The sequence below is a fragment of the Alligator sinensis genome, unplaced genomic scaffold (assembly GCF_000455745.1).
Source record: "Alligator sinensis unplaced genomic scaffold, ASM45574v1 scaffold1447_3, whole genome shotgun sequence".
NCBI classification, from domain to species: Eukaryota; Metazoa; Chordata; order Crocodylia; family Alligatoridae; genus Alligator; species Alligator sinensis.
The window spans coordinates 186,964-200,315 of NW_005842466.1; the positions used below are offsets into that span (position 1 = coordinate 186,964).

The following is a 13,352-nucleotide window of genomic DNA, read 5'->3' on the forward strand; positions in this document are numbered from 1 at the left end:
CGGTTCATTTATGGGGTTGGCTTTGCCATCAAGAATAAGTTTGTCAGTCAGCTTTCAGAACTCCCCATCGGAATAAAGGTACACCTTTATGACTCATTCCACCTCAGGCTCAGTAACAACCAGCATGCTGCAGTCATCAGCGCGTACGCCCCCACACTCGATGATAAAGTCAACAAGGAACATTTCTACTGCTCTCTTTCCATTGCTGGAAAGATTCTTGCATCCTTCTGAACCGCGGAAAGATTCTTCCATCCTTCTGAACCGCCTCCTCCCCCTTGCTGAAGATGTCCTCCCAGAATCCCAGTGTGGCTTTATACCATCACGGAGTACTACCGACATGATTTTTGTTGTACAACAGATCCAGAAGAAGTGTAGAGAGCAACACCAGAAGCTGTTTATGGCATTGACCTAACCAAGGCCTTCAACTCCATCAACCATGGAGCCATATGGAAGGTTCTGGCTAGGTTTGGTTGTCTACTGAAGTTCATCAGTATCCTCAGGCTACTTAATGATGGGATGACTGCCACAGTCCTTTGCAGTGGATCAGAGACAGACCCAGTTCTCATCTGTACTGGTGTCAAGCAGGGCTGCATCATTGCCCCAACCCTTTTCTCCATCTATCTTGCTGTGATTTTGATTTTCATCCAGGACTGCCTTTTTCCTGGAATCGGGGTTGGATATCGAATGGATGGTTAGCTTTTCAACCTGCAGCACCTTCATAGCAAAACGGGTCACCAAGATTGGCATTATCAACCTTCAGTACGTTGAAAACTGTTAAATCCTTGCGCATACTGAGACCGATCTACAGTCCACTCTTGACCTTTTTCAGGTGCTTATCATTGCCTAGGACTCTCCCTTAATATTGGGAAGACCAAGGTGCTCCATCAGCCTGCCCCAGCACAAGCTGCCCTCTTCCCGTACAAATTACCATTGGTGGAGAACCCCTGGAAAACATCGAGCACTTCCCATACGTTGGCAGCCACCTCTCCCAGTCAGTCAGTTTTGATATAGAAATCAAACGCAGGATTTGCTGTACCAGCATCTCTTTCCAAAAGCTGCTTTGCTGTGTCTTTGCCAATCGAGATCTGCAGATGGAAACTAAGATCCTGGTCTACAGTGTAGTGGTTATCCCCACGCTCTTCTACAAGTGTGAGACATGGGCGACATACTGGGAAATGCTGGCTGGTACAGGTCTCAATGGCAGTGCACCATACATCAAGCTACAGCCTACTTTGAAAAGAACCGCCTTCCTCAGGAAGGCAAGAAAAGGCAGAGGGGGAAGGAAAGCATACAGCATCCTGGCCAAAAGCGGTGCCCCCCTTTCTCCCCCTGCAAGGTACTACCTGTCATATCTGTGGAAAAACTTGCAGAGCATGGATTGGACTTCTCAGCCATATTAAAACCCACCAACAATAACCCCCAACAGACATCATCCTTGTATTGAGGGATAGCCAAAGAAGACTCTTTTGTGCAGGGTACTGTGAAGATCATTGTGATCTTCAGAGAAAATCTCAAAAATTAAAGTATGTATTTATTTATCAGTGACTAGGTCACAGGAATTCTTTTGATCTAGGTCAGTGGCTCCCAACCTAAAGTTGCACCCCAAATCAGGGTCACCTCCTGCCTGCAGGGCTCTCCCGGCATGTGGTCCACGCGGCTCTCACTGCCGCTGCCCCCCATGATCCCAGCCTGTCCCAGGCTCTGCTGGTGCTGCTGGGCATGAGTGAGTCGGGGGTGGAGGTTGCAGCCTGGATTTAGGGTCTCAGCAAAAAAAGGTTGGGTGGGAGCCACTGATCTAAGTGATCATTTTCTGTATTTATCCTAGCTTATTTTTAGTGAGATGGCATGAAGACAGACTCCACACTTTTGTAATGAAAATAGATCAACTGCTAATGCATCTGTGAAGTCATGCTGACTCTTGTTTCTGGAAAATGTTACAAAAACTTTATAGAGCTATAGTAGGTAGTTAACAAATTGGAGTTTTCAACTCAGTAGTCAGTAACCAGTTGTGTTCTGGTTTTAGGTCTATTTGTCATTGACTAAAATTAGTGCTTCTGGGGTGTTAAGTGAAATTTTGTGGCATCATCTGTGAGATTTTTGTTCAGAGTTGATGGAGACCAATGTGGCATCTGCCCTCTGCTCAGAGATTCCTTAGACTGAGAGAGAGAAGCACCAAGAAGCAATCGTGGATGGCAGAAGCTTTCCATCTCTCCCTGCCAGAAAAAAAACCTTACTGTGCCAGATGAATTTACAGAGAGCCGTTATAAATTCTTATTCCATTTCCAGATTGCTGTTGTCACAGAATTAGTGCTCAAGAAATTAATCTATTTATATAAATTTTGTAGTTCCTGTTGTCTGCAGCAAGAACTCAGTAGTCTCTGAGGAAGGAGTTCTAAGGGGATAATTGTCCATAAAAGCAAAATTAATTGGCTAAAACAAATCTTTCCTTTACAAGAAATTTACCTTTTCAGGGCAATCAAATAAATAATATCCATGCCAGTGTTTCAATGTGATAAACTTTTCACCCTTGAATTAGTGTATAGCAATAATGTGGTTTTAAGTACCAGAACATGCACAATTAAAATGCACTGTCATTAATTTAATTCTGCACTCATTGAGATTTTCTTCTTTTTCATATGCAATGAGGGCAGAAATGTAACAAGTGAATTTTCGTGTGTCAGTAGGTTTGGCTAGTTTATAACCTAGTAACTTGTAATCAGTTTTACTGAAGGAATGTGCTTTATCTTTGTTTGTTTCTATTTGGCTCCTACTCTAAAACCCTGTGAGGAAGGTATTTAAAAAAAAAAAAAAAAAGGAACAGAGAAAAAATTAATTCTTTTTTATCTAAACATGTTTGTTACAACTGCTAACTGATTATAATTAACACTAGTTATATCATATATAAATTAAGGTTTACATAGTTTACACATTAAAACTCTAATAAAGGAAACACATATGAGGTCTCTAATTGACTGCATAGCTGTGTATGGTTTATATATTAGTTATATATAATTATCTCTTAGTTGATATATTTGCTATACCACTGCAGTAGCTTATTTGGCTTTTACCAGAAGATCTTGCTTTGAGAAATTGTGCTGCCAGTATATGAGTGACTACATACTGATTGTTTTCCCTTTTGTCTTTAGGGTTTTCTCATTCAGCATTTACCTTTGGTATAGAGAGCCATATCAGCCAGTCTAATATAAATGGTGCTCTGGTGCCACCAGCTGCTTTGATTTCCATCATTCAGAAAGGTCTGCAGTATGTAGAGGCAGAAGTCAGTATTAATGAGGTAAGTAGCTTTCTCATTACTTATGCAAGTATTATATACTTGCTGGCATCGCATTTTAATGCTAGTATTTGTTTCTTAACATTCTTTTGTCCTATTTATTTATTTTTACTTCAGATGCCTTACTGCTGGTGTTCACCATGACTCCACTGGTGGAACCAGAACGAAGTGACATAATTGTGTAAGGGTTCTGCCCAGTGCAGCCACGCAACATGGTGTGCTGGTGCAGTTAAAGATCCAAGATCTGTGGAGTTTTTCCTCAAATGCAATGTCGTAGTTAATCCAGAAAAGTACAATAAAATAATAGCAAAGATAAAATAGCCTCATAACTTCTGTTTTGAAGGTCATCTTGGAAAACTGGGGATTAACAACAAGCACATCACAAAAGAGTCTGGAGTTCTGTTGGGTGAATAATTCAAGAGTTTGAGAATTTGTTCAAGCTCTTTATTTGCTTCCCTTTCAATACTGGGAAAAATTTCCTTCTTTGCAGGAGCATCTAGTTTCCAACAGGCCCAGGATCCCCTTTATCTTTGAACTGTGATTCCCTTTTCAAGCAGTGGCATTAGGATTTTCAGTAAAGATCCTTATTTGCTTTTGGATCTTTAAAGCATATGACAGTCCTTTAAATGCACGTATTGTAATCTTGGCAACTTTTGAAGAAGTTGCAGTAGAATGACTGGAGAAGAGAGGCTGGGTTCAACCAACTACAGTAGCTGCCGCATTTCCAGAGGTGGAGTGTCGGAAAGAAAGCCATACAGCTCTCTTGTAGAAGATTTATCAATGTAATGAAGTGAGGGGGCTCATAGAAAAAGAATGGCTTTCCAAAAACGGGAAAAGGTTTGAATGTGGCCGGACAGGAAAGATGGAAGTCCAGACCTGTTTTACAGAGGCCTATTACTCTCCAGCAAAATCACTGGAACTTGCTGCCTTTGTTGTTATTCCATGAGTGTGCTTCCAGCAGTGCAGAAATATTGGTTGCTTGAGTTGCCATCAAGTCCATTAGCATTTGCATCTTACAAAAGCAACCATTAATATGTATCACTTTGGTTGTGGCCAGGATACCAATTTTGCAGTAATTCTGGTATCCTCTCCATCTCCCTTGTCCCTCTGACTTGGTTAGCTGCAGATCCGTAGCTCCAGTAAAATAAATCTGTTCTCTAGGAAAGGGTCATAAAAAAGAAGCAAAGTTCAGAACAGAAGAGGGAAGCCTATATTTATCTCCAGGAATTCTTCCAAGGTTCTAAAAATAGAGCTTTGCAAAGCCCTAACAAATGTAGAAGAGGCTATTTTTGCCTGGGTCTTGTCCATTTCAGGATAAATTTCTTCGTGGTTGTTTTCAAGTATGTTAGCTCTGTTCTTGTATAAAGAGAGAGAGAAGAAAAAAAAATAAAATGTGGCTCTCCAGCTAATGTGTTCATGGAAATGTTTAGTCCAGTAGAATATAATAACTGGAACTGTTTGCAGCTCTTGAAACATGTATTAGGAATTTTGTTGCAGCCCCTCGTATCTAAAATTGTATTCGTAGGTAGTATACATATTTTTTGGCTGTTTTAGGCAATTTAGCAAATTTTTCGGTCCCAGAGTCTCTATACTGGTTTATACACTAAATGCACATGATGATTACTTCAGCCTTTGAGCAGAATTTCAGCCCTCGGTGCAGAAAAATGAAATATTTGGAAGATTGCTCGCTTCTGTGTTTGTGATTTATCTTCTTCTTTTCAGTTAACTTTTAGACTGACTAGTTTTTCTTAGGAATTTTTGCTAACAAGGCCAGCTAATATGGTATTGTCCTTTCTGTTTGTTTTTCCTCCTCTCAAAAACAGGATGGTACCTTGTTTGATGGTAGGCCGATAGAGTCTCTCTCACTGATAGATGCAGTAATGCCTGATGTGGTACAAACAAGACAACAAGCCTACAGAGATAAACTTGCACAACAGCAGGCAGCAGCTGCTGCAGCTGCAGCTGCAACAAACCCACAGGGATCTGCAAAAAATGGAGAAAATACTGCAAATGGAGAAGAGAATGGAGCACACACTATAGCAAGTAAGTGGAGGCAGAAGATGATGACATGCACCATTGAGTAGCTGTGTCTTTTGTCGTTTATCCTATTTAATGTCTCTGTAGATTACTCTGCAGACAGCAAACACATTTGTGAGAAGAATAAGCATAGGTATCTGTAACCTCTAGACTTTCAGAAAATAAGTTTACGTGTGATGGTTTATCAGAGAGTTTCTCACCTTTAGATAACTTTTCCTGGCTTGGTTTGTGCAAGTGTGGCATGTGTGTAGATGCGGGGTGGGAAGGGTGTTATTAATTTTAGCATTAGCACTGTTTTTGGCCATGTTCTTATTTTCTTTATGTTACTGAAGGCTATTGATACAGGGCCCAGCTGAAAAAAACCCTGCAGAAGCAACTGCTTCTCCCCAGCCCACCAGAGTCCTCAGCTTCAGTGTAAATAGGCTGCCCTGACTTGTACTGAAACGGGGCCAATTACTAGTTCTCTGATGGCCTCGCCTTTTATCCATGAAGATCTTGGATTTATAAAAGAACCTAGCCCCACTTGTAAATTGAATGTTGAATCATTTTGATCATAAAAGACATCTATTCCAATTTATAACAAAAGATCATTATTCTCTTCATGTGTTAGATAGCATTACTTGACAAAAGCGCTTGCAGATTTTGTTTGTGCAGTGTTCCATTTATGCCCCTTAGTCGCAATTGGTCATATAAATTGGGTTTTTTATATAACATTTGCTATTTGTGAGCATTACTTTTGGAAGCACTCGGTCTCATGAATGTTATAGTAAAAAAGAATACAATGGGGGCGCAAACCCACAGAAAGATTTGTTTAGGATTTTGAATGACTATCCACTAAAAACTTTTGCTTTATTTCCCCAGTTTTATGGTTGATGTTATTAGCTCCTTTCATTTATCACGTAATACATGGACTTCGAGAAATACTCTTGGTTTTTTTGTTCAAACACATCACTTTTTTGCTTTAGGGTTTACATTTTAAAAATCCATAATTTTTGTTCTTTGCTTGTTAACTGTGAGCTGTGACCTTAAGTTTTCGAACTAAGCTCTGTATAAAAGGTAATATACCAGCAACCCCTGCTGGCTGCAATACCAAATCATTGTGTCATTGATTCTCTTAAATTGAAACAGTGTTTTTACATGTGGTACTCTTATCTGAAGACAGGTATTCTGTAATAGTCTCTTCTTTTGTCACTTACATCCACGTAATATCAAAAAACCTTTAAAGCCTAAATTAAGCAGTAAGTATAACATGGTGTTGTTTAAACAGTCCTGCTATGAATATATGTGGAACAGATGAGCTCTTTATCATTCTTCATATTCATTTACTTCAAGAAAACTCTTCATAGGGATATATTTTAAATAATCGAGAAAAGACTGGTAGTACTTGGCAGTGAAGATCTTTTTAATTTTACAGAACAATGTGGATTTGATTCATCTTCCATGTGGAAAACTTATATATTCACAATATGAGACCAACAAAACAAACCTCCTATGGGTATATAATACAATCAATTTCCTACACATTTACTAAAATATTATTTGCATATTTATTAGGCTCATTTTCAGAAGGGAAGTGGCTGAATTGTTGTCTTGCCGGTTATTGGTGACCCTAGTTAAATGCTAAAATGTGGGAGTGTCATTTCATAAACACAAGAAGTGTGTTATTTCAAAGTCATAAAAAGATTTTTCACATGGTGCCTGCCCAGTAGGGAGGATATACTTTTGTTAATTCAGTTTTTAGAGATTTTTCACAAGTAGATTTAGCCTCAGTTTGTGGGTATCCACAGAGAGAGAGGTTAAAGAGGCCTAAGGTTTAAGGAGAGTTCTTGACACCTGTTGAAAATTAACTCCTTTTTAAATCACTGGGTACCTGAAAATGTTGAGACAAAAATCACTGTTGTTTTTGCAAATCTTAGCATGAATCATGTGACTTTACTCCTCTAGAATTTGCTTAACGGTTAAAATTCATCCCACAAACCTGCAACCCCCAGGTATAAACATGCGTATTCTTTCCACTGTTGTTTCCCATAATGCAGATAATCACACGGATATGATGGAAGTGGATGGAGATGTTGAAATCCCTCCAAACAAAGCAGTGGTGCTGCGTGGTCATGAATCTGAAGTATTCATCTGTGCCTGGAACCCTGTTAGTGACCTTCTGGCCTCAGGGTATGTTTTTTGGCAAGAACACCAAATGGCTGCTCACCACCGTGCTGTATGCCCTATAGCCACAATATCCTGTGCCACTGTCCTGTACTTTCCTGACATTGAATATTTGGGCCCCGGGGCAAATAGATTTCTCCACAAGGTATGTGGGGTTGACAGCATACAGCTGCCAGAGGATTTGGGTACAAAATGCTAGGCTTCCAATTTTAAAACATCCTGATTATCAAGATCGTTCTTAATCTTTTTCTCTACCAGGAAACCAGAAATCCACCATAGACATCATCCAGATTCTGTTTAAATCAGTTGGCATTATCATTTATTCACTGGGATCAGAGAGATGAGACATATTTAGCCATATGATATGGGACTTAACTTTTCTCAGCTGTGTGCCTGTACTTTGTATAGAAACGTATTAAACTAGAGCTTTCTTTTTCAAATAGGGATACCAAATAGGTGCTCGTGCTTCTTGAAGAAGGCACCAGCCTTTTGGTACTTACGATTTTTTTTTTTTTTAATTTGATGTTATGCTTGTTTTGCAGTTCTGGAGATTCGACAGCACGGATATGGAACCTTAGTGAAAACAGCACCAGTGGCTCTACGCAGCTGGTACTCCGACACTGTATACGAGAAGGAGGGCAAGATGTACCAAGCAACAAAGATGTGACATCCTTGGATTGGAATGTAAGCAGAAAGGGCAGTGCTGCAAGTACTTGGAGAAAACTGCACTTGTCACAAGGCGTTGTATCTGGTGTTGCTTCTCACAAAGTACTTCTGCATTAGTGTTATGTCAGACTGATTTTTGATCTTGCCACGTGCATTTCTTAGAGTCCAGTCTGTGAAATAAACCTGAAAAAAAATGTTTTCTGATGAACTGTGAATGTGCCTGTTAGTTTTAAGTTATATAATATACCAACCCATTTTTTTTTTCCTGGCAGAGTGAAGGTACACTTCTAGCAACTGGGTCATATGACGGGTTTGCAAGGATATGGACTAAAGACGGTAAGTGAAATGCTGTCCAGTTCTGTTAGATTTTCCTGCTTAGTGGCTCGCAACATGTTTTTTCATTTCTTCAACATAATCGTTTCAATGTAAATTTTCAGGTAACCTTGCCAGCACCTTAGGGCAACATAAAGGTCCTATATTTGCATTAAAATGGAACAAGAAAGGAAACTTCATATTAAGTGCAGGAGTGGACAAGGTGAGAACCTTTGGTTAATTAAATTATAGAATAATTGAGACTAAACAAAACTTTTTATGAGCATTTAAGAATAAAGCCGTAGGAAGTTTCATACTAAATAAGAAAGCAAATATGGGTTTATAAAGAACCTGTCACATTAGACAAATTTAATCGTATTTTATAGTTTCAAATTTAGTGGATGACTTCAGTGGTATAAATGCAGTGGATTCTGACTCTCTTCTCAGGAACATGAATGTATGTAAGAAATAACTCCATTGAAGTCAATGGCATTACCACAGTTTACAGCCAAATTATCAAGAATGTAGATAATTCTTATCTAGAATTTAGATAATTCATCTTTGGAAAAAGGATTCATTTTATTTTGGACCCTCCCTGAACCTTTTGAAGAGCCTGAAAATGGGCTTAAGGGGTAGGCAGAGAATGAGAGGCGCCACTAAATATCATTGGGGGTACTGGCCAGTGCAGCGCCAAGAGGGTCATCGTTAAGCCAGGTTTTATTTCACATCTTAAAAAAAGTAAAAGAATAATAAACAACATAGTAATTATATTCAAAGCTGTTGTGACGTCAGGAGGTTTTGCAGATGGTTGTGAGGGCAGGAAGTAGTGAAGAGTAGAGGACTGAAAAGTATTGTTTAGGCTCATCAGGATTTATAACCCAGAGGCAGGCTGCAAAGGTAAACACAAACTCCAAAGGAAACAGTAAGCTCAATTATACTATGAAAAAAACCTGCCAGAGGAGATGGAAACCTTCTTAGCTTGAACTATTCAAAACCAGACTGGACAAAGTAACTGAGAACTGAGTGTAAGAAAATATCCTACATTGGCAAGGAAATGTCCTTGCATAGAATGTCAAGAGCCTTTTCCAACACTACCTTGTGTAAGAAAATAGAAAGTCTGTTCTCATTCCAATTGAGTTCATTGGCAAAATTCCCCTTGACTTCTGTGGGATAAGATGAGGCTTATAATAAACAACAGCATTCTTTTTAAAATCTGTATATTTTATACTGAAATATTTTGTTCATCAGAAAGATGCTAGAGATATTAGCAAACAGTTCAAAAGTTGTCAACAGAATTGGTAAGGGAGCTAAAAGGTTTGATTTATGTGACTAGACTTAAGTTTATATATGAAGTCTTTTTTACATTAAAGTAATAAGGATGCAACAGGAGTATAATTAGGAGTAGCAAAAGGAAGTTAACAAAAAAGTAACAGATGCTGCGAGGAAGATAGTGACGAGGTGGCCCTTGCTTGGGTTATACAAAACTGAACTTGTAGCACTAGAAATGTGTGATAGGGAAAAAGCTCGGCCAGTGGGAAGCTGGGATTAGGTGACCTAATAAAGTTAATGATGGAAAAAAAAATCTCTGAACAACAATTTTACAAGTTTGTTGTTTGTTTATTCAGACCACAATAATTTGGGACGCACATACTGGAGAAGCCAAACAGCAGTTTCCTTTCCATTCTGGTACGTATTATTTTAGAGATGACTGTTCAGAATGATCTAAAGTAGAAGAAAAGTTGAAAAGTGAAACAGAAGTTCTGGGATATTTAAAGTTTATTTCTAATTTTTTATTTTAACCACATGGTTTGCAGACTAACTGCAATATGCTCTGTTATATTGGCCCTCTTTGCTGTATCTGGAGACATGGAGTAAGTCTTCCTTCCTAGATGAAGAATTGATGAAAACTTCTAGCTTTGATGTGTATGTCTCTTAAAAAACTTAACCAAAGATTAGAATTAGAAAACAGAAAATAGAAAAACTTGTGTTTTCCATTTTTACTTTATTTATGGTTATCGAAAATGTAAATACCTTTTTAAGGTCAGCACAGGCAGCCCACATTCACATAGGCAGAAAACAACCAGTGGGGTCACTACTAAATACTCCCAGTGCCTCCCAGGGTTTGTTTACAACAGAATTTTATCTCTCTCCCTTGGCTTTTACATAATTGTTTCATTTAAAAAATGTTTCCAGTTTTGATTCTGTCTTGATAAACTTGTTTTTATTTGTCTGCACTGAAGCTGCTCTTGAAATGTTCAAATTCCATTGAATCATATCATAAAATTAAGTCACTCCCTCTTGGCATTTGTTCCTGTTTACAAAATCATACACGGAAAACTCACAAATCAACCCTTCTAAAACATTGTGATATATGTTGTAATATATATATTGCTTAACTATCTCTTATTTTCCCTTTTTTAGCACCAGCATTAGATGTTGACTGGCAGAGTAACAACACATTTGCCTCTTGCAGCACAGATATGTGTATTCATGTCTGTAAATTAGGACAAGATAGGCCTATCAAAACCTTCCAGGGTCATACAGTAAGTACTGAAAGATTGCAAAGTTTGGATTTGCTATCTGATTGTATCGGTAGTAATTTTAATTGGGATTTAAGACCCTGTTGTACTAAGCATTGTACACATATAGTAGATGATCCCTGGTGAGAGGCATTAGATGACTGCAGCAAGTAGCTGAGGTGGACTTTTATGTTACAGCAATAAGCATCAGTCTTAGTGCACATAGCTGGGTGTCAAGTGTTTATTAAGTCTAAGTGAGTTTTTGGTGAGATTGGTGGATACGGTAACCATTATGCAGGAGAAAGCAATATGGTGCCATAGGAAAATGTGATTAAAAGGTAATAAGTGTTGGTACAACTGGTCAACTGAAGGTGGGGGGTTGAGGATTACATTTCAGAATATTAATTGATTATACAAGTATGTGTATTTACTATCCAACTTGATCTTTTTGAAAGCTGTCATTCATAATGCAAATGAAGACTTCAACTTTTTTCTCACTGCTCCCTTTTAGAATGAAGTAAATGCAATCAAATGGGATCCCACTGGTAATCTTCTGGCATCCTGTTCTGATGACATGACTCTAAAGGTAATGTCAGTTTGGGACAGTCTTTTATTTGAACAATTATTGTACACTGCCACCTCTAGGTTTATTGGTAGAACTGTAATATGCCCACCATTAGCTTAATGAAATTATCTCATTCATTTTCTGAGACACAGGTAGTCCTTGCAAATCTCTTTTTGTCACGGTTTCCACCCAGAGAGCCAAACCCTGTGAACTTATACACTGACTCTTTAGGGGTTTTTAGCATGATTTTAAGAGACAAATATTCCTATTGAAGGATTGGACCAATTTAATAATCACATTGTCACATAACCCTAAAGTTACAGCAGAATTGTTCATTCATGGTCAGGGGCCTGGACCCAGTGATCTCACAAGGTTCCTTCCAGCCCTAAACTTCTGTGAGTCTGTGAAAAAGAAATATCCACCCATCTATGAGTGCACTTTAGTGTGCATTAGCTTATTTTAATGCATATTAAACCATCACTAAAAACATACTCTTTAGTTAATGCACATTAAAATAGACTAATGTACATTAAACATCACTAAAATCCATGCTCTTTAGTTAATACTCATGAAGACAAGCTAATGTGCATTTTCCTAGTACCTCACAATGTAGGTACTAGATTTAACATGCATTAATATGCATTAATGCACATGTAGACAGACCCAGTGCCACATAGCATATGTGTAGAACTAAATAATCAGTTCCTGTATGGGTTTTCTCCCAAGACATCTCTCTTTCTTGCAGGTGCAATTTATCACTTTTAGTCTTTTGTGTGTAAGTACTGTGTCTAAAAAGAACCACTCAACACCTTTCACCATATTCCCCAGTTTCCCTGGAAGCCTTTCTGCTATCCCTGGTTTGCTAAATGAATACTGCCCCTAATTGCCTTCAGCATCAGTGTTTGCACCCAGATAATCAGAGCAACATGGCTCTGTACATACAGGGATTCAGAACTGGGGAGAAGTATGGAATGAAATATTTTGGATCTTTAAGTTAGTTCCTTTTTTCATAAGGAGTCCCACTGTTGTTAATGGAAATTCAGGGTATCCTAACAGAGAGCTAGGGTATGAGAATCTGGCACATAGTGTTGCTTTATATTTGTGAAAATGGAGCCCATGGACCCTTCAGGTTGGGTGTATCTACATGTTCACTTTATTATGGAGTTGACTAGTTAGCTCCACAGTAAAACGTCAGTCTACATGTGCACCAATATTAGGGCGCAGTAAACTAATTCACTCTGCCATAGTATGCAGTACTTTACTGCGGTGAAGTATGTGTGTAGATGGTTACTGGTGCAAATTGCACATGGTCAGCAGAGTCATCTGGGGGCTTGCTGTGCCTCAGCTCAAATTGCTCCTGTCTGGGGTGCACATGTAGACGCTATGCACAAGAGCAGTGACTCCAGTGCAAACTTACTCTGGCATTTGTGTTGCCTAAATTTCACATGTAAATGCACCCATTCACTCTAATGTACTTTGATCAGTAAAATGTAGGCTTGTGCGAAGCGGCCAGTATTCACTTCGGATTTGGCCTATTCGGGGAACAGCGATTTGATTCGGTGATTCGAATCGCTGTCCTGAATTGATTCAGCCTAATCTGATTCAGAGATTCAGCCACTGCTGAATTGGCCGAATCTCTGAATCAAACAAGGCCCCATCGCCCGACCGCTCTCCCGGCCCCGTCAATAGCTGCCCTGCCCTGCCCAGCCCCAGTGTCCCAGCATTTAAAAAAAAACCCAAACAAAAAATCCATTTACTGGCTCCTGCTGGGGGGGGCAGTCTACACTGCCCCGTGCTGTGG

General features: G+C 39.1%; 1 protein-coding gene across 7 annotated transcripts in view; it reads left to right on the plus strand.

The window, feature by feature from the left end:
• Window positions 1–13,352, plus strand: part of TBL1XR1 (transducin beta like 1 X-linked receptor 1) — a 185,492-nt gene that overhangs the window by 159,455 nt on the left and 12,685 nt on the right. For 5 of the 7 annotated variants that reach the window (XM_025212505.1, XM_025212504.1, XM_025212507.1 and 2 more), the window contains 9 exons: window positions 3,147–3,292; window positions 5,113–5,332; window positions 7,345–7,495; window positions 8,032–8,173; window positions 8,428–8,491; window positions 8,593–8,690; window positions 10,093–10,153; window positions 10,889–11,010; window positions 11,498–11,572. In XM_025212505.1, coding sequence (XP_025068290.1) covers window positions 3,147–3,292; window positions 5,113–5,332; window positions 7,345–7,495; window positions 8,032–8,173; window positions 8,428–8,491; window positions 8,593–8,690; window positions 10,093–10,153; window positions 10,889–11,010; window positions 11,498–11,572 — 1,079 coding nt within the window. The remainder of the gene's footprint in view (window positions 1–3,146; window positions 3,293–5,112; window positions 5,333–7,344; window positions 7,496–8,031; window positions 8,174–8,427; window positions 8,492–8,592; window positions 8,691–10,092; window positions 10,154–10,888; window positions 11,011–11,497; window positions 11,573–13,352) is intronic. The other 2 variants (XM_025212508.1, XM_025212509.1) reach the window with 2 other exon arrangements.